This window comes from Antechinus flavipes, chromosome 2 (assembly GCF_016432865.1).
Source record: "Antechinus flavipes isolate AdamAnt ecotype Samford, QLD, Australia chromosome 2, AdamAnt_v2, whole genome shotgun sequence".
NCBI classification, from domain to species: Eukaryota; Metazoa; Chordata; class Mammalia; order Dasyuromorphia; family Dasyuridae; genus Antechinus; species Antechinus flavipes.
In genome coordinates this window covers 39,793,151-39,814,116 of record NC_067399.1, presented here as the reverse complement: position 1 = coordinate 39,814,116, position 20,966 = coordinate 39,793,151, and the positions used below count along the sequence as shown (strand labels likewise).

General features: G+C 38.5%; 1 protein-coding gene across 2 annotated transcripts; it reads left to right on the top strand.

The window, feature by feature from the left end:
- Nucleotides 1–252: 252 nt before the first annotated feature.
- On the top strand, nucleotides 253–12,571 carry LOC127547618 (BPTI/Kunitz domain-containing protein-like). 2 transcript variants are annotated; one of them, XM_051974537.1, is made up of 4 exons: nucleotides 253–484; nucleotides 7,305–7,481; nucleotides 10,076–10,219; nucleotides 12,419–12,571. In XM_051974537.1, coding segments are annotated over exons 1-4 (417 nt in total). In that variant the 5' UTR covers nucleotides 253–390; the 3' UTR covers nucleotides 12,421–12,571. The 2 variants fall into 2 exon arrangements, with proteins under 2 accessions (XP_051830497.1, XP_051830496.1); XM_051974536.1 differs by having other exon boundaries at nucleotides 262–484; nucleotides 10,076–10,240.
- The last annotated feature ends 8,395 nt before the right edge of the window (nucleotides 12,572–20,966 follow it).

Here is a 20,966-nt window from a genome sequence, read left to right as displayed (position 1 = left end):
CTGAGTGAATTCCCTCCTGGCTTCTGAGATATCAAAGATCTCTCTCTGATCTTCCAGCACCTGCCCCCCTCTAAACCTTGGTCAGGAAGGCTGTCTCCCACAGTGTCTGGACCAGAGGCCTCAGGGCTCTGGCTCTCATTCCTGGTGTTCCTGGCTCCCTTTTAATTTGTTCCACTTACTCCCCAGGCCAAGAACACCCAGCCCACGATCCTACCTGGTGGGTGACCATGGGGCACCAGTTGGGCAGGTAAGCAACAGTCATCCCAGAAGGTCAAGAGCTCTAAGAGGACTGATTGGCCCTTCCCTGGCCTCTCCTTCCACCCTACCTGGCTGGCTGACTGGCTACATAAGAAATCCCTCCTGCTGGGGATTACGCACTGCTGAGTGAGCATGGCTCAAAGGGTCCTTGCTGCTCTCTTACTCTTCCCTCTCATCCTCCCCTACTTGGACCTGCTACTTGTATCAGCAAAGCAGAAAAATAAAAGTAAGTACCAAAAAGATTTTTCCTAGGGAGGGGAGGGACTGGGAAAGGAAGGGACAAGGGAGAAGAAAATATGGAGGCAGTATGAAGGGGAGACAGGGGCAGAACTCTAAGTACATTCCAGCATTTCAGTTTGATTCATAGCTAAGGGAGTGATAATCTTAGAATCAGAAAGACCTGAGTTCAAGTTTACCCTCTGACTTTAGGGACTCTAAGATCCTTAGCTCTTTTGCGATGATCTTAGCTCTGGAAAATACCTCAGAGGTCATGAAAGAAAACCCTATGGCCAACAACTTACCCAGGATCACAAAAAAGAAGAGAGACAGAGACAGACAGACAGACAAGAAGGCAGAGACAAAGACAGGGGAAGAGAGAGAGATAAAAAGACAAAAAGAAACAGAGACATACAGAGAGAGACAAAGAGAGATGATAGAATGAGAGAGACAAAGACAGAGATACAGAGACAGAGATGAGAGAGAGAGAGAGACAGCCAGACAGAAAGACAGAAACAATGGGAGACAGAAATAAAGAGAAAGACAGAAACAGAAACAGAGAGAGGCAGAGAGAGAGGCAGAGACGGGGAAACAGACAGAGATGGGGAAGAGAAAAAGAGACAATGACAGAGAAAGAAAGAGGGGAGAGACAAAGACAGACAGACAGGGAGCAAGGGAAACAAACAAAAAAGAAGAGACAGAAAAGGAGAGGATGAAGAGACAGAGAGAGACAGAGACACAGAGAGAGACAGAAAAATAAAGAGAAAGACAGAGAGACAGAGAGATAGAGAAAGAGACCCACAGACAAATAGAGAGACAGAAGAGGAGGAGGAGAAGGAGGAGGAAGATAAAGAGAAGAAGGAGAAGGAAGAGGAGGAGTACGAGGAGAAAGAGGAGGAGAAGGAGGAGGAGGAGGAGGAGAAGGAAAGGATGGACAAAAACATAGAGAGACAGAAAGACAGAGACAGAGATGTGGGAGGGAGGCAGAGGCAGAGACATGGGAGGGAAACACAGAAAAAGACAGAAGAGAGACACAGAGAGACGCAGAGAAAGAGGCAAAGAGCGAGATAGAGTCAGAGAGACAGGCAAAGAGAAAGAGAGGGTGTCAGAAGAAACAGAGATAAAGAAAAAGAGACAGAAAAAAGCATACACAGAGAGAAAGATAGAAAGAAAAAGAGAGGGATAGAGACAGACAGAGAGAAAGAGAGGGGGAAGGAGAGACAGAGACAGAAAGGAAGGGAGGAAGACAGAAGGAGGGAGAGAGACAGAAAAAGAGTGAGAGATAGAGAAGGGGGAGGGAGAGATAGAAAAACAGAGACAGACAGAGAGAAAGAGACAGAAACAGAAGCAGAGAAAAACAGACATAGACAATCTAACTCCTCTCATTGAAAGATTCAGTGCTTTCAACACTATTTTTGGCAGGAACTATATCCCTTAGTTCCCTAAAAGTAAAAATTTTGTTTTTCTTTGTATTCCTATTTCATAGGACAGGACCATGTACATAGTAGGTGTTTTGTGGATGTTTATTGGCTGGCTAAATTAATGAATAATAATAATAATAATAGCTTCAATTTATATAGATTTTTATGGTTTTCAAAAAACTTTATATATGTTATATTATGTTATGTTATGTTATATTATGTTATGTTATGATACAACAACCTTTCAAAGTCAGTAGTGGAATCATTATTATCCCCATTTTATTAATGAGGACCCTGAAGTAATTTGTCCAGGGACATCCAGCTTAAAAATATAAGAACAAGAATTCAGACCCAATTCTTCCTAACTCTAGTTCCAAGACTTTTCCCACTATACCACAGTTGAGTGAATAAATGAATGTAAAAGGGAAAAGTCTTCTTCCACCAACCAACATGTATTTATTAAGTGCCTACTATGTGCTACACTGTGGTTTACTCTGGGAATATGAGTTCAAAGAATGAAGCAATCCCTTCTTGTAATTGTAATGTTCTTTGTTGTGTTTTCTGGATGGATCTAACTGGGGCTCCCAGCTTATATGCTCTATATTGAGTATAAACAATCATTATATCATTAGGAAACCATTATTTGTTGTAAGATTAAATCAATCATACTGAACTAGAGAACTATTAATCACCAAATTAAACTAGATAACTATTGTCTCATCAATTCCACTGAATTAGCATCTTGTAAGAATCCTTGTTTCAGATTCAGAGTTCTGGCCCATAACATCTCCTGCTTTCTTTTGTTTTAGAAGATAAGGTGGTTACTCTCCCTGACTTCTCAAGGAGGTGAGAACCCTCAAAAAAGAGGTGATCATGCCTTCCCTGACTCCTCAAAAAAGGGGTGAAAACACCATAAAAGAAGGTGATCATGCCCTCCCTGATGTCTCAGGAAGGGAGATAAAAACACCAAAGGGAAATGGGTAATCAAACCAGATTAGTGGGTTTCTGAAGGGTCTCACTTGAAACAGGTATACATAATATCAACATGGGAGGTATTACACATAATTACATAAATTACATAAGCACATAGTAACACAGGCTAGTAGTGAGGTAACAAATAACATGAATCAACATGAGGTATTATACATATCCATAAGTCCTAGAAATAGTCCAAAACCAACATATTATCCATTACTTCATGTGCCAGAAATCCAATAATTCCTGCCAGTTTTGAAGTTCTGCAATATTCTCATTATGTGTAAGAGAATCTAATGAATCCTGCAGATTTTGAAGTTCCGTAACAGTCTTATCAACAATTTTTCATCTCAGGGAATTGAATGATTCCTGAAGGTCTTGAAGTTTTGCAATAGTCTTATCAACAATTATTTATCTCAGGAAATCAAATGATTCCTGCTGGGTTTGAAGTTTGGTAACAGTCTCATTATCAGCCATGCTCTTTCAGTGTCAGATGTTTCTTAGGTCTTCTCCTTTGTTTCAAGGTTATTCACTGTTTTCTCTCTCTCTCTCTCCATGGACAAGGCGAATATGGCTTGTTAGCACCATCTGATTCCTTCTTCATCTGTAGAGATACAAGCAAACTCTTTCTCCCAAGCAATTAATCTATCTAGTCCCTTCTTTTTACCACTTTCTCTCCACATCACCTGGCAATTACACTGGAGCTGCTTCCACTGGACACTGCCCTTCTGTTGGGTTAAAAAGCCTGTATTCTCCCCAATTGTAATCCCTTTCTTCCATCTGGTTGCTTTTTGGCTGATTGATCATATCAGAATCCTGAACTTCTACAGACTCTCTGGGTATAACCTCGGCTACCATCATGCTCCACCTGTTTATGTTTGAGATTTTGGAGCTGGGCCTGCCTCTCATTTCTCTGGGTCAATCTATATTCTGAGGCCCAGTGGAAACCCCATTTGCATTTTGGACATAGGGTTTTAGGTCTTCTCTCACCCTGTCCTCTCACTCTATCTCTATGTCTACATTGGGCTGCCAGATGCCCTATTTTTCCACATTGAAAGAATCTCTCTGGAAGTCCATTGCCAAAAGGCAAACAAGCACTTAGCACAGCACCTGATACATAGAAGAAACCTAATAAATATTCTTTCTCTTTTGACACCCTCTTCTCACTTCTAATGTTTTCCTGAGCTGTGCCTATTTTTTCCACTGATGCTGTATGTATTTGTGCAAGAATATACTCCAGGTATATAGAGAATGAGAGAAGGAATGTTTTGTAGCTACTATTCTCATTGTATTATTTAATAAATGCCTTTGCTTTGAACTAATTATATCTAGTAGCCATTATATAATATACAATATTAAATAATATATTTATAAAATATAATATATGGTAGCTGCCTTCTGGTGTGGAATTGGGAAGATAGCCCCAGAGGAGATGCTCCATAATTATTATCTAAGGTCCATTCCAGCTTGGACATTATTGCATTCTAAGTCACATGGTATCATGAGAATGGAGATGGTAAGACTAAGCCCACTTGTTGCAACTCATGAGCTATAGTTTTAGGAGTCTAGATTCACAGAACACTATTGAACCTGGGATAATAGATGCCCCCTCTAAGAATTTAACCTGGTGCTTAATACATTTTGATTGACTGACTGGTTAACCTTTGAACCTGTGAGTGCTCAATTAGGAAAATAGATTTATATGAAATGTACCCATTTGTAGAGACCCAATGGTAAGATTTTTTCATCCAGAAGTATTTCAGAGATTCCCTGAAGAAAAAAATAGCTTCTTTTATTTTATTTTAAATCCTACTTGGACAGTTTTTTGATATGGTTCATTTTTCAAGTCAGACCAGTTTCTTTGAGATAACTTTTTATATGGTTAACACTTTAAATATTGTTATTGTATTATTCTGTACTATATTGTATTACAAAGAGAAAAGGTGAAAATAGATGTTGTCTCCATAGGATATCAATATCCAACAATTTCTTTAAATCACACTGTCGGAACACATCTATGTTCTTTTTTTTTTAAAAACTTTTGAGCACATCTAAACTAATCGCTTACTGTGACATGAATCCAGTTTGTCCGAGATCATTATGGAATTCAGATCCATTAGTCAAGATTGGCCTAAAGAGTTAGATGTTCTGGTTAATGAACTTCAAATACCAAATTCCTTTTTGAGAGCCTCATACTTTGGGAGAATCTTTCTGAATTGTCTTTCCTTTTCTGGAGCACAATAAATTTGGAGTTCCATCTGGAATGTCCCATGTGTTGCAGGAATCCCATGAGAAATTTTGGGCACCCAGAAAAATTTGGTTTCTTTGGTGAATTTCAGTCAACAGCAGGTCACTAATCCCAATTAGAAAACTTTGATTTTCTTTTAACTCATTCTTATCTTTATTATCTTTGGGTTGGGACAGGTCTTTCGAGTCTTATCTGAGGGATGATTCAAAGGAATTTTGTAGAATGATGTCTACTGAATTGTAAAACCATAAATTTGAGGAGTGAGAGCAACTTCTAGACCCATGAACTATAATAAATATGGACCCTCATGAAAGAATATTAATTTCTGGATTATTTGAGAATTCAAATGGGTTTTGCTGAGACTTTTCAGTATAAGGCACTGAAGAACACTCAAAAGAAGAATGTTTTGCTCCTCCTCCAATCATTAGAGAATTATCTAGAACTGGTAATATGAATAAATGTGCCCAAAACACCCCATACCCATTTGTTGAAGACTGTAAATGTTTAACTAGAGGTGGGGGGAGAACATAGTGAAGGAGACTGGGTTTACATGCAACCTAACCCAGTTGATGTAATCACATAAAGTAAAGGCAAGGTAACAGAAGGAACAGGTGCTATTCAAAAAGTTCAAAGACAGATCTAGGACTTTATTTCCTTTACAAAAGATGGAAATTTTCCCCTGGTGTGATAGGAAGGGCACATTTTTGTTGTCTGGTCAAAGTTTGGCCATATACCTGGTGGTCTTTCTAGTTAGGGACAGTCAAAGAAGGTTAGACAAAAAGTCATTTTGTTGAGTGTGAACCCTGGGTCTTTACCCGGAAGGGAACACATTTCTTTTTCCCCTCCTCAATCAGTCATGACATTTTCCAGTGATGTTGCTCCCTAGATAAGAAATATTGCATTCACCAGGGACACTGCCCAAAAGGGAACATCACGGGGATACCAAGAAAAGAAAAAGGACATGGGAGTCCTGCAGTCTACAAAAGTGTGTTGCTTTGATTGCGTTATTGCCTATATGTGCATCTCACTACCAATGAACTCTAAGTTTGTGCCCATTAATGCTGTGTGTGTGTTTGGGGGAAAAACATACTCCAAATTCATGTGGGGGAAGAGGGAAATGTTTTGTTGCTACTTTTGTAACTATGCTATCTTAATAAATGCCTTCATTTTGAGGTAATTATATCTACTGTTTGACTGCTAAAGGTAAGTTCACCCTTGGGGATTCATGAGCTATAGTTTTTAGAGTGTAGACCTATAGATGACTTTGAATCTGAAGGTATTAGCTGCCTTCTGGTGTTGAATTGGGAAGGTAACCCCAGAGGAGATGCTCCATAATTATGGAACTCCATAATTATGCTCCATAATGTCTAAGGTCCATTCTAGCTTGAACATTGTTGCATTCTAAGTCACTTGGTATCATGAGAATGAAGATGATAAGACTCAAAATTTGCTAGATTGACCTAAGCTGGTTCCATTAAACATTGAGCAAAATGATCCACCAGGCTGTAATTTTCTATTGACAAAAGAGCTTCCCACCGAGAAGCCCTGAGACTTTGAAGACTTTGAGGCAAAGTTTTCTATCAATGTTTTCTGCTGAGGCACACACACACACACACAAAACAGCCTAATGTTAATGGTTACCTGTGATTCTGAGTAGTGGGTACTGGAAATATTGGATGCATATTGCATTTTCTATATTCATTCATTTCTGAACACCCCATCAAGCTCCTCACTTACCTTATCTTTGAAATTCTGCTATCTGAATTTGTAACTCCTCATTTTCTCCCATATTCCCTTGGAATTTTCTGGCCTCCATATGATTTAAAACCTGCCTCCTCTTAATCAACTTTAGATACAAGTTGAATGTTTCAATAGGGTCTTTAGAAACCAAAGAAGGGAAAAAATTTAAGGAAAGAAAGCTCACTGGTCTCAGATTATCAACCACTTTTTATATGGAAACCTTCCAAGATTTCTCTTTGGTTGGGGGTAAGGAGAACAGACCATTCTAGATATCAATCAGGGTAGAACAAATGAGAGAATTTCCTTTGGATCCCAACAACAGACACAGATAACAATATTCAGAAGTTTAGATGACAACAGATAGATTCAGGACTGGTTAAGATCCAGTAGCTCTCCATCCTCTGGTCCAGGGTTCAAGATTGCTCTTTCTGCATCCATTTTATTAGCTCTTCCAAATATCTGCCACTTGCCTCGGGAGGAAGGAGAATGTCTAGCCTATATGCCCAAGTGGTACTACAACCCCAAGAGTGGAACATGTGAGCTGTTTATCTATGGAGGCTGCAGAGGCAATGAGAATAGATTTGACACCCGAAAGCATTGCCGAAAAATCTGTGCTGGACCAGGTAGGATTAAAAGGCACTGAGTGGGGGGGGGGGGAGAGAGGGAAGAAGAGGGGGGTCTTAGATACTGTTGATTCTATGGATATTGGAGGGGATCCAAAGCAAGGAGGGCAAAATGAGGGTAGTACCATCACTCTAAGACTTTTCAAAATATGGATTTTGTTAATGTCTTATTTATTGGACTCCTAAGTGAGGGAGGTTGTACTATCAGTATCTATTAATTAAAAAAAAATTTCAGTCTAGGAATCTGTGATTTATCAATGTAGGTACTCCCTTCAATTGTTCTGATTATGATCCCTTCTCATGTGATTCTAGCCTTGGTTGCTCCAAAATGCTTCAAATGGAGCCCATGCAATATCCAACTTGAAGTTGTTCTACTCCACCTCTTGATGTTATGGTTATAACAATGAAACACAAATGCTGTCCTTTCTTTATTCTATTTCTTTTGCTAGATGAGAAAATATATAATGACACAGTGACAATGTTTGAGGGCATGGCGGCTTCTTGTCATAATAGGGAGATCTCTATGGAAAATATAATTCACAAGTTGGCAACCACTGGACCACATGGAACTGGTTCAGGGCCTCAGAGATTGGAAAGTTAGTGCTTACTTGATATCTTGAATGACTTCTAGATACTCAATCTCTTCCTTCTTAGAGATTATTGAAGAGACTCACAGAGACCTATTCACCATCTGTGATGCTTATCTATTGGCTTTTAGACTCAGAGCTATAAGATTCTAAGCCCCATTGAGTTGGAGGCAATGGAGGGTCTCTCAAACCTCAGAGATCCTAATCAAACTTGACCAAAATCATAGGACTCCAAAGTGTCAGTGGTACTAATGGGTTTATGTTAATGAAGACTGAAATTGAGAATTAAGTGCTTTTCCCTATGAAGGATGTCTTCTGCTTCACACCTCCCCATCCCTTTGATTCTAAGTCAGTCCAGCCTTGGAGTCTTAAGATTCAGGTACCCAGACAAAAATACCCAACACCTTCATTTGCTACCACCCTTCTCCTCAGCCAGGTTCTTATGTTTGGAGGGATCAGTCATGGATGTTGATGCCAGAGCCACCCATTGAAATTTTGGTGGCCCCACCAAATTGCAAATTCCCCGGGGGGGGGGGGGGGGGGGACTTGAATATCCTATTCCCTTTATCCTTATAATTCAAAGTGTCTTTTTACTGAGGCAAAAATCTCTTCCCCATGATAGCTTTGCTGGTGGTCTCATTACTATCACTTCAGTCTTGCCTTCTCTGGCAATTTCACTTGTGCCTCTTCTCATCTTCTGCCAATAAGAGAAACCTGGCTTCCTATAGAAAATTTAGGATCTCTGGTCAGTCTCTCCATGGCTAGATGCTTCTTTCCCAATGCTCCCAAACATGCTGGATTTAGAGGAGGAATTGAGATATTCCTTGTTCTTCACTGCCATTTCCATACCATTTCTCTACCACCATCTCTCACTTCCATCATTTCCTTTAAGGCTCATTCCATCCATCTACATCACCACTTATCAGACCATTACCAGATCTGTGGACCCCATCTATCTAGATCCTTATTGCAGTCATCTATCAGCCCCTAGATCATTCTTTTTTCTTAAGGAGTTCATCACCTGAATTCTAATCTTTCTATCAATCTCAATCCTTAGAAGCCTTTAAAGTCAACAAATTCAATAAACACACTAATATACCTTTGAATAGTTTGGTCTCCAACTTCATCAACCTCCCATGACCCACACCTTGATTCTACCTCAGCAACCCAGAGCAATGGTCAAATCTTGGATAACAATATCACTCATAACTGTATTCTATGACTTTAGACTTTGAAATTCTTCTCCTGGATTAAAGTCTCCTATCTCTCCCTCTAATTCACTACTCTTCAATACACTCTTCAGTCTCACCATGCCCTTAAGAACCTCCACTTTTTTTATTCTCCAGATTTATCCTCTCCACTTTATCCACACTTTGCTCCATTTAATTTTGATCCTATGTTTGAACAGTTTTACCATTTCTTGCATCCTTTACTTTCTTGTCCTATATCTGCCCATACATTACTAACCCCAACTCTGGATTATTTTTACTATGAGTCTTTGCCACTACAACACATGCACTTCTGAATGCTGTTGGATAAAACTGTGAAATTTTTCTAATTCCACTACAAATTTCATGTTATCTGATCTTGACAGAGCCCTCACTATCGCATGGCAATCTTTCATTCTTACCTGGTTCACTATCTCACCCTCCCCACATCAAAACCCATAATAAACAAAAACAACAACAAAGCCAATCATATTGAAATATAATTATACAATTTTTTCCTAAAAATAAGTTTGCAAACTCCAGATTCAGAAGCCTTGTCCTAAACCTTTTTGTCGGGGTGTCTTTTTTTCTTTATTATAGTTTACCTTTTATCAAAAGTGAAATTTGTGTGCATAAATATTACCAGACTCTAATCTCTATAAAGGCAGGAACTATATCTTAAAAAAAAAAAAACAAATGAACAAAAGTTTGGGTTCCCTGTGCTCAACATAGTGACTTGTCGATAGTAGGCATTTAATGAATATTTGTTGAATTGACCTGACTCAAGCTCTTCCCTCAGATCTGTGCAAATTCCCTCTCAAAGTGGGATCCTGTGCCACCCCGCAGGAGAGATGGTTCTATGACTGGACTGTCAAAAAATGCAAGAAGTTCTTCTACTCAGGCTGTGATGGGAACCTTAACAACTTCAGAGATGAGAGACAGTGTGAGATAAACTGTATCTGGGGTAAGGTTCAAAAAGCACTGGATAGAGCTAGGGGCCTGTAGCATCACTGATTCAGAGGGCACGGGGGGACCTGTCTTCCATTCCATTCAGCCAGCATTGGTTTTAAAAGTACATACTGTGTATAGAGCCTGAATATAAGAGTTGGGAAGGGTATAAGCATTAGATGGGATAGGGTCATTCCCCCAGGAAGCTTCCTCTCTAATCGAGGGATAAAACCAAAAATAGATAGCTTTTACAGATAGATACATAAATACATAAATAGCTACATTAAGATGTATAGATAGATATATGTGTATATTATATATATATGCAATGTATATATAATATACATATATTTATATATATTGTGTTATGTATATATGTATATGTTATATATTACAATATATGTAAATATATATGTGTGTGTGTGCATATATATATATATATACACACACACTATATATATACAATGCATGTGTGAATCATCATTTACTAGCTTAAGGTTCTAGACAGCTTTCTAAGACTGTTAAGTTAGAAAGAAGAGGCTAACCTGCATTGGTAAGAAGGAATTTCCTCATCTAAGAGTTCTAGTTATTAATGATATCACAGGTCCAGTTCTTATCTCATTATATGCAATATGACATGATTATTCAAATCAATTTAACAAACATAAATTAAGTGCCCAGTCCTCGGGGCTGTACAAAATAAATAATCTATAATCCATGCCCTCCTCAAACTTCTAGTCAAATAAGTAGATAAGATGCAAGCACAAATAACTATAATATACAATATTATATTATAAGGGCATTAAATAGGAGAAACCACATGAGGTCCAAGAATGGAGTAATAGTTGTTGCTGACAGAGTGAATCAGGAAAAGCCTCCTGGAAGAAGCAGCATTTGAGTTGAACTTTTAAAGGGTAGGATTTCAGAGAGACAACTAAATTGTGCAGTAGGTAGAGGGCTGGATTTGGCATATTCTGCCTTAGACACTTTTGAGCTGTGTGACCCTAAACTAGTCACTTAATGTATGTTAACCTCAGTTTCCTCATCTGTAAAAGGGGGATAATAAAAGCACCTTGTTCTTGTTGTTGTTATTTGTCCTTCGTTCTCAAACATCAGAGAAGTGATGCTGTATCATGCAAGTGAATTGGATTGAAGTGAGGGAGGGTTGTGCAAAGTCGCCAGCTTCACTTTCCCCTCCAGAGCTATATGGGTCCAGAGGCCAGATATAGATAAAGGAAACTAGAGATGGCCTTGGATACAGTGGAAGACCTTGGCCTTTTCAATCTCAGATCTTTAACAAGTCTCAGTTTGAGAAAAGGACTAATTAGAGATTAAGCCTAGATAAGAAACAACACTTAGGATTGTTGTGAGAAATAAAAGGGTGTTTTTTTGTTTTGTTTTGTTTTAGTTTTAGTTTTAGTTTTTTGTTTTTTGTTTTTTGTTTTTGTTTTTTGTTTTTTGTTTTTTTTGTTTTTTTGCTGAGGAAACTGGGGTTAAGTGACTTGCCCAGAGTCACACAGCTAGGAAGTGTTAAGTGTCTGAGGCCAGATTTGAATACTGGACAGGTAAAAGGATGAAGGGCCAGATATAAGAAAATACATGAACAAAGGCACAGAATCAGAAAAACACAAGACATATTTAGGACAAGGAAAAAGGAGTATCATAGAATAAAGTTAGAAAGCTGTATTGTGGAAGGTCTTGAACTCTGCAAGAAGTTTGAAATTTACTCAGTAAGAAATAGGGACTCACTGAAGACTTAAGAGCAGAAGTGATTACCAGTGATGGTGCAAAAGGAAAATGATTGAGGCAGCAGAATCAAGGGTGTGGATAATCCTGGACAGTGTGAAATGACCTCCATCCTCCTCAATTCTATCCAACTCCAAGATCTCCCCCTGAATGTGGCTGTTCCTCAAAGCTATCACTGCAAGAATAACCAAGGCAGAGAGGAGAAAGGAAAGGAAGGTGGAGGACTGGACTTGAACTTAGTACTCCTCACTTGATGAACCCTTTAGAATATGATGGCTCCAGAGGGGGCCAACACACTTCAGTGCCACATAGAGTGATATAACAAGACTGAGTGGATGAGCTAAAGAGATAAAAGGCAGATGTTATAAGTCCTCTTTGAGATCTGCCAGATTCTAAGCTGTCTTTAGAGAATCTATTATAATTCACACTCCTCTTTTTTGTATTTCAGAATAATGTTGTGTCTCCAACCAGGCCAGCTCTCTCCTCTCCTTAAAAGGCCTTCACCATCTCCATTTCTCCATCTCCTCCATCTGACTCCATCTTCCTAGCCTCTGAACTTGGTTCCTACTATTGAAATAAAATGTCTTGTTTCAAAGTCTGATCACTTGGTCAATTTTCATTAAGCCACTCCTGGACCCTGAACTCACGCCAGGTACCAGGGCCAGAGCTTTATGGATGTTAGGGACTTGAACTCAGTCCTCCTCATGAGATGGACCCTCTGGAATATGATGGCTCCAGAAGGGTCCAATACACCTCAGGGCCACAAAGAGTGATAAAGCAAGATTGGGAGGGTGAGCCAGAGAGTGTAACAAAAGACTGGGAGTTCTAAGTCCTCTTTGAGATCTGCCAGATCTCTTGCCTTCCTTCTCTCTCCACTCCACCTACTGCCTTCCCGGGGCCATATTGGAAGAGTAGCACTAGAACTGGGTTATCATCTCCAGGTGGAGGCACCCTCATCTCAAAAATGAGAATGTCGGCTTGGATGATCTCTTCCGTTAGTCTGAAATTCATTCTTGGAATCCCCTATTTCCTACTCCAGCCTCCTTTAAAAGGCCATTTCCCTTTGGAAAGTTCTATGGAATATGAATCTCTATCAGGGGCAAGACCTAGAGGGTACATCAAAAGGCAATTTTAGGTGCCCGAGTCTAGAGATATAGACTTGAGATTCAGTTAGAAATGTGAGAAGAATAAGAACAAGAACAAGGACAAGAGGAGGAGAACAAGAACAAGAAGATGAAAAAGAAAGAAGCAGAAGAAGAACAAAAGAAAAATTAGAAGAAGTAGCAGAAGAACAAGAAGAAGGAGGAGAATTAGAAGAACAAGAACAAGAAGAATAACAAGAATTATCCTCGATACCAAGGGTTCACTCAGCCTCTGTTCAAATATTCCCAAGGACAAATAATTCCAAGACTTATGTCTCCATCTCTTTTGTTGGACAATGAGTCATCAACAAGCATCTATTCAGTGTTTTTCACAAACATGCTGAGTATGAAGTGAGACAGAAAACATAGGCCCTAACCCCAAAGGGCTCTCATTGTAATAGGAGAGGCAAAAACAAAAATAACTGTGCACAGACAAGATGTACCTTGTGAATTTTAGGGCCTAAATGTGAGAAATTCTCCCTTGAGGATTTATGAGAAAGCCTAGGCAGAAATCAAATAAACTGCTATGTGAAGGGTCTGGCACCTTATATTAATGAAGGAAACATGCTGGCGAGGAGATCTCAAATTCATCAAAAAACAAAACACAACCTGCCTTTTTTTTCTTTCTGAGGGACCTGGTCCCCCCTGCCCTTTTCACTGGATCCAAGTACCCTTCTTTTAGTTCCACTGACCAATGACCTCCATGGTCATCTGGGCTCTAAAGTGCCTCAGGTTCTCATTCCCTGAGTAAACATGCTTAATTTAATCTCTCTGGGTCTCAGTTCCCGCATCTATAAAATGGGGGCAATTTTATATATACCAGGAATATATATCTTACATGGAAAAAATAATATTTCCTTGTATGATTACTGTTCAGACTCTCTTATAAATCTCCTATACATTATCTATCCAGTAGACTTGTAGGCCTCAGGACTAAACTGTGAGGTAATGGGAAAAGTACTGACCTTTGAGTCTAGTGGACCTGGATTCAAATTCAGCCTCGGAACAGCTTAGACTCATATTTTCACACTTCAAGTATGTAGAATTTCTTGGTATAGAAGTATGTTTGTTCCCTACCCCACCTCCCTCCCGTTGTTAACCCTCGATACCTTGGGAATTTAATATGGCTAAAATATCCATTGTCTCACAGCCAACCCAAACATGAGCCTCTGTGAGCTGAAATAGACCTCAGAAGCCATTGAATCTGAAGCCCTCTTCTTACAGATGAAGAAACTGGAGCAAGTATGTTTTGACTAAGAAAAATAATAATAAAAATAAAATTTTTAAAAATAAAAGAAATAAAAGAAACTGGGGCATACGCAAAGCTTCTCTTATATAATATATGTTATATTGTTCTGCTGCACATGACCTTCTCCAAGTCTTCAATTAGCTTCAGCTCCCAGAGCTATAATTAGAGTGGGACAAGAAGGGATTTGCCCCAGGCGTGATCATATTTAAAGAATATGAAATAGACATTATGAGCACGATGGGGGTGAGTGGGAAGAGAGCAGCTATACTGGGGAAGAGGGAAGATCACCATCCTTTGGGGATCCTTCAACAAACTTCGTTTGTCCATCACAGTCTAGGGAGGGAGAACCCAGATGGTGCATCAGGATTCTAGCATTATAGGTATCTTGCATCCAACTCAGATCAGATAGTGGGGAGCGTTGGTATAGAGATTAGGATGGCAAATCCCAATCTTTAAATGTTTGTGCCAGGGACAAGCTAGGCACAGGGGAGGGACAGGTCCCAAAGCCCTTCTGCCAAGTCACAGGCAGAGAGGGACTCACAGTCTCACAGTAAGCACTGGCCAGGACAAAAGGACCGGGGAGCAGCAGCACCGGTGTTAAGTGTAAGACCAGAAAATTCATCTACCTTCCTTTTCTGATAGATTTATCAGCTTTAGAAACACACCCTCTCTTACTCCACCCCTGTGATTGTGTATACACAAATTCAGGAGAAGATAGGATCCAGGACCATGTATAGGCACATCAGAAAAGAAGAAAGACTTGCAGAAAGGAAAATCATATTCAAATAACTATAAAATGCACTCTCAATTCACAGTTAAAACTTATATAAATTTACTTCCAAACACTTCTTAAAGAAATCAAGAATGACAAATGACTGGAAGGAAATTCACCATTCATTGTTGGGACTTGTATTAAAATTAAGATGCCATCATATTAAAATGATTTTCAGATTCAATTATACTAATCAAATTAATACTTTGGATAGTTCAATCATTTTCTATATTGAGATACTTATTATTATGTCACTATGTGACCCTTGGCAAGTCACTTGGGCTCTTTTTGTCTCATTTTCCTCTTCTCTAAAATAAGGAGTTTGGACTTTCTATTCTCCAACTCTCTTCCTGTTCTAAATCTTTGATCCTATAATTATTTATGCTTATGGGGGGAGAGGCAGTTTCCATTAGATCAGTAAGATCATATAATATAAGAGAAAAGAAGAACCTAGGCTGGGAAATGATTGGATCTAGATGAAGGTTTCCAGAAAAAATGGATTTCTATGTGGGGCTCATCAAAAGTGGATCAATCTAGGCTCTGAAACTGAGCTATATGCTCAAACCCCCTCATCCACAGATGCTGCCATGTTCCATGAAATGGAATACAGCTCTAACCTAAATTATTCTCTCCCCTTCTCTCTCTCTCTCTCTCTCTCTCTCTCTCTCTCTCTCTCTCTCTCTCTCTCTCTCTCCTGAAACTGTTCTACCCCAAGTTACAAAGAATTCCTTAACTGATAAATCCAGTAGCCTTTTCTTAGTCCTCGTTCTCCTTGATCTCATTGCACCTTTAATACTGAGCCATCTCCTTCCTTCATTACTCTTTCTTCCATAATCTTTCATGAATCTGCTGTCTCCAGTACAATATGCTTCTCAAATCTCATTTCCTAAATCACCATCTGACTCCCAGCACCTAACCACAGGAATGTCCCGAAACTCTGGTCCTGAGATCTCACTTCCCCTCTCTCTACACTATCTCTTTTGATAATCTCATCAGCTCCAATTATTTCCTGGTAGATGACTCACAGTTCTGTATCGAATTTCATTTCAGTCCTTTATTTCCAACAGTCTAATAGTCATCTCCACAGGATGTCTCAAAGGCATCTGAAACTCTATAAAGTCCAAACTGAACTTATTATCTCTAGTCACCCCCTACCCTGCAAAACCATATTCCTGGCTCTGTAAAACCATATTCCTGGCTCTGTTCAGTCACTGTTTTACAATGTAGAAATTATCTTGGACCTCAGCTCCCATATCCAGTCCAAAGAGGGGATAAGGATTGTGCTAAATATTTTTAAGATATCATTTCATTTGATTGGTCAGTTGCATAGTATTTTGGATTCTGCCACTATATCTCACATTTTTTTCTATTCCTTTCTATTCACCAATTCATGTCCCAAGACTATTTCAATAAGCTCTCAATTGTTTATGGTGTGACTCCATTGCATAACCACTTTGAGCTTATTATGGTATAGTGTATAAGATGCTAGGCTACAACTAATTTCTAAAAAACTGCCTTCTAGTTTTCCTCATAGTTCTTATCAAATAGGGAGTTCTTCTCCCAAGAAATTTAGATTTCCAGGTTTATCAAACATCATTATTGGAAATGATTCTTGTTCCTAATGTTTTCTTATCTACTCTGTCTAAATTCATGCCAAACATCACTTCATCACTACTTTATACTATATGTTGAAATAAGAAAATAATACTTTATGTCTATGTTTGTGTCATTATTTCCCATGAGATTCTAGAACTTCTGTCTTTCAAAATGAATGATTGAACTTTCTTTCTTCTTTTTCTTTTCTTTCTTTTTCCCTACACCCCTTCTGATCTTCCTTTTATGTGTTATCTTCCCTTCTTTAAGAATATAAATTCCTTTAGGATTGAAATAGGCTTTCTGCTCATATATGTATTTCTAGCACTTAGCAGAAGGCCTGCCACATAGTAATCATTAAATAAATCCCTAGTGAATTACTGATGTTCCACCTGAGATTCCAAGATTCTATGGAGTGGAGAAAAACTAGATCCAGGTGCAGACCCAGCAAAAAATTAAGGATAAGAAGAAGAAGAAGGGATCAGGGACATGAGGGAAGTTCTTCTATATCTATATATGGGATATAACTAGACCTGGAGTCAGAAGGACCTTAATTCAAACATAGTCTCAGACATCTATTGGCTGTATGAACCCAGACAAGTCACTCAATCCCTGTCTGCCTCAGTTTCCTCAACTGTAAAATGGTGATAATAATAGCAACGACCTTATAAGGCTATTGTAAAGATTAAATTTTTAATGTTATTTTCTGACTTTCTGCTCTACTCCATCACATAAATTCTATTCCACTTTCTCCTTTATTCCACAAGAACATATTGAGCATCTTCCAGTACTGTGTCAAGTACATTGGGCTATAGATGAGTGCTCAGCCTTCCATTTGTTATGAACCAAAGACTTCATGAAGGAGGTCAGGAAATCCTATACCTAACAATTGAACATAAAGACCTTGGGAATAAGTAGGAATCTCTTCCCCTATCAACCGCTATTGATACTGGTAAAGGTAATCAAGGTGAGAAATGCTTTTTCTTTCCCTCATTTCTCCCATCCCCATTCCTCAATTATTTCTAAAAGGAAATGATTAGTCAACTGAGCCTAGAGAAGAATGAGACAGAGAATTCTATGAAGTGATCGATGCTCCATTGTTCAATCATTTTCAGTTGTGTCCAACTCTTTGTGACCCAATTCGGGATTTTCTAGGCAAAGATATTGGAGTGGCTTACTCTTTGGGGCTCACTTTACAGATAAGGAAATTCGGATGTACAGGATTAAGTTACTTTTCCAAGATCATACAACTAGTAAGTGTCTGAGGCCAGATTTGATGAGTCCAGGAAGAGAAGTCCTCCTGACTCCAGCCAGACACTCTCTCCACTGTGCCACTTAGTTGTCCCCAATACTCCATATGGAAAGACAAATTTTTCTGGGAATCTAACCTATAGGCTCAAGCAGGCCCCTCCCCATGACTGAAATTCTCCTCAGCCTCCAGTTCCCTACAGACCTACCCAGTTTTGTCGTAGTAACCTTCAGTCTGGAGCAGTAGATAAACAACATTAACAAAAAGGTAAAGGAAACTCAGAGTATCATTGCGCTTCTCAGTTGAAGAGGTTAGCCTGGAGAAGGTTCTCTCAAACCCGTGAGAAATCTGATTGCCAACTAGAAGATTTAGGATAGCTTTAGAATAAGAAAAGACAGAGAAAGGGATTTGTATCATTAACATGTAATTTTCCTTCTTGGCAAGGGCCCCTATTCCCCTACTGCTTCCTAAAGAACAAGACCTGCCTCCCCCCAACCCAGGAGTGCATGAAAGAGAACACATAGTCCCTTGGAATAGCATGGATATCAGAGAACATGGTCTATCTACCTCTTTGGGGTATTTATCTGATCTAAAATTGTGCATTTCTTGCCACATTCCAAGAGTTTGGGGCTCCTACATGGGGCTAGATCTGGGAGATAAAATCTCTTATCTCCAACCCAAGTCCTCTGAATGACTTGTTAATGGCAATAATTTCTTATCTGTCATGTTTAAAGCAATAATATTACTTTCCCACAGGTTAAATCTGTATTCCTTTTCATGGAATATGGCAGCATCTGTGGATGAGGGGGTTTGAGCATATAGCTTATAGCTCAGTTTCAGAGCCTAGATTGATCCACCTTTGATGAGCCCCACATAGAAATCCATTTTTTTTTTGGAAACCTTCATCTAGATCCAATCATTTCCCAGCCTAGGTTCTTCTTTTCTCTTATATTACATGATCTTATTGATCTAATGGAAACTGCCTCTCCCCCCATAAGCATAAATAATTATAGGATCAAAGATTTAAAACAAGAAGAGAGTTGGAGAATAGAAAGTCCAAACTTCTTATTTTAGAGTAGAGGAAAGTGAGACAAAAAGAGCCCACGTGACTTGCCAAGGGTCACATAGTGACATAATAATAAGTATCTCAATCTAGGTCTTCTTCAGCCAGTGTTTCTGATAAAGGCCTCATTTCTAAAATATATAAAGAAGTGAGGTCAAATTTACAAGATTACAAGTCATTCTCAATTGATAAATGGTCAGAGGATATCAACAGACAATTTTCAGATGAAGAAATTAAAACCATTTATAGTCATATGAAAAAATGTTCCAAATCACTATTGATTAGAGAAATGCAAATGAAAACAGCTCTGAAGTACCATCTCACATCTCTCAGATTAAGATGACAGGAAAATATAACAATAAATGTTGGATGGGGAAGTGGGAAAATTGGGACACTAATACATTATTGGTGGAGTTTTGAAATGATCCAGCCATTCTGGAGAGTAATTAGGAACTACGCCCAAAGGACTATAAAACTGTGCATACTCTTTGATCCAGCAGTGTCTCTACTGGGTCTGTATCTCAAAGAAATCACAAAAGAGAGAAAAGTACTCACTATGTGCAAAAATGTTTGTAATAGCTCTTTTTAGGGTGGCAAAGAATTGGAAATTGAGTAGATGCCCATCAATTGGAGAATGGATGAATAAGTTATGGTAAATGAAAATGATTGAATATTATTGTTCTGTTAAAAAATGATGAACAGACTGATTTATAAAGACCTGGAAAGATTTACATGAACTGATGCTGAACGTAACAAGAAGAATCATGAAAACATTACACACAGCAGCAGCAAGAATGTACAATGATCAACTATGACAGACTTGGTTCTTCTCAGTGCTTCAGTGATGCAAGACAATCCCAATAAACTTTGGATGGAAAATGCCATCCACATCCAAAGAAAGAACTACGGAGAGTGAATGTAAACCAACACATGCTATGTTTGTTTGTTTGTTTGGTTTTTGTATGTATATAATGTACATGTATAACCAAAAAATTCCAGGCAACTACATAATGCCACATAATCTATGATCAATTGCTGAGCATACAACAAGATTATGCTACAAGTTCCTAACTCAACACAGACCTTCAAACATCCAGTAACTAAGCATCTGCCAGAATCAAAACCTCCTGATTTCTACAAGGTTCCTCTCTTATCCTTTTCATCATTGTAATAACACAAAGATGAAAATAACTAATGTACTAAATGAAAAAGTCAAGACCCAAAACTTTAATATATATATATATCAAATAATATGAAATTAAAAATTTTTTGAAACTTGCATTGAAAAAAGAACTTATTAAACAATAAATTCCCTAAGTCCACTGCTCCTTCCTTTCATTTAGGAAAAATCAACTGGATTTGCCAGTTCTTACTCCTGCCCTCCAGTTAAATTTTAACATCTCACTCTTCAGTGACCACCAGTATCTAACCGACCCTGGTTAGGAAGAAAATTGAATAAAATGGAATGGAATGGTGTAGAACAGGTTGGGTTAGAGAGGAAACACAACTAGATCACATGAGATGAGGTACAATGAACTGGAATGAAATGAAATGAGATGGAAAAAAATATAATGGGAATAGATAAAATAAAAAATAAGTCTATGAGCCTAAAACATCTTGGCAGGTAAGAGCATTGGACTGGACCTAATTAAATGAAATGTAATAAGTATAAATAAAATATTATACTTAAGTTCAAAAAGATCATCTTTACAAATCCTAGGCATTTATTTATGAACAAAATCCAGCAAGAAGAGATAAAAAGAAATTTCATTTAAAAAACTACAAACAATATGAAACATTTGGAAGTTTACCTGCCAATACAGACATAGGCACTACATGAACACAATTACATTATGGTAACAAATAATTAGTAACCAAGGGAAAGTCCATCAATTTGAAAATGACTAGATAAATTGCAATATACACTA

Coding starts and splice junctions, on each gene's coding strand:
- LOC127547618 (XM_051974536.1), top strand. CDS start 391: ATGGCTCAAAGGGTCCTTGCTGCTCTCTTACTCTTCCCTCTCATCCTC. Junction 485..7,304: donor AGCAAAGCAGAAAAATAAAA/GTAAGTACCAAA, acceptor CCATTTTATTAG/CTCTTCCAAATATCTGCCAC. Junction 7,482..10,075: donor AAAAATCTGTGCTGGACCAG/GTAGGATTAAAA, acceptor CTCTTCCCTCAG/ATCTGTGCAAATTCCCTCTC.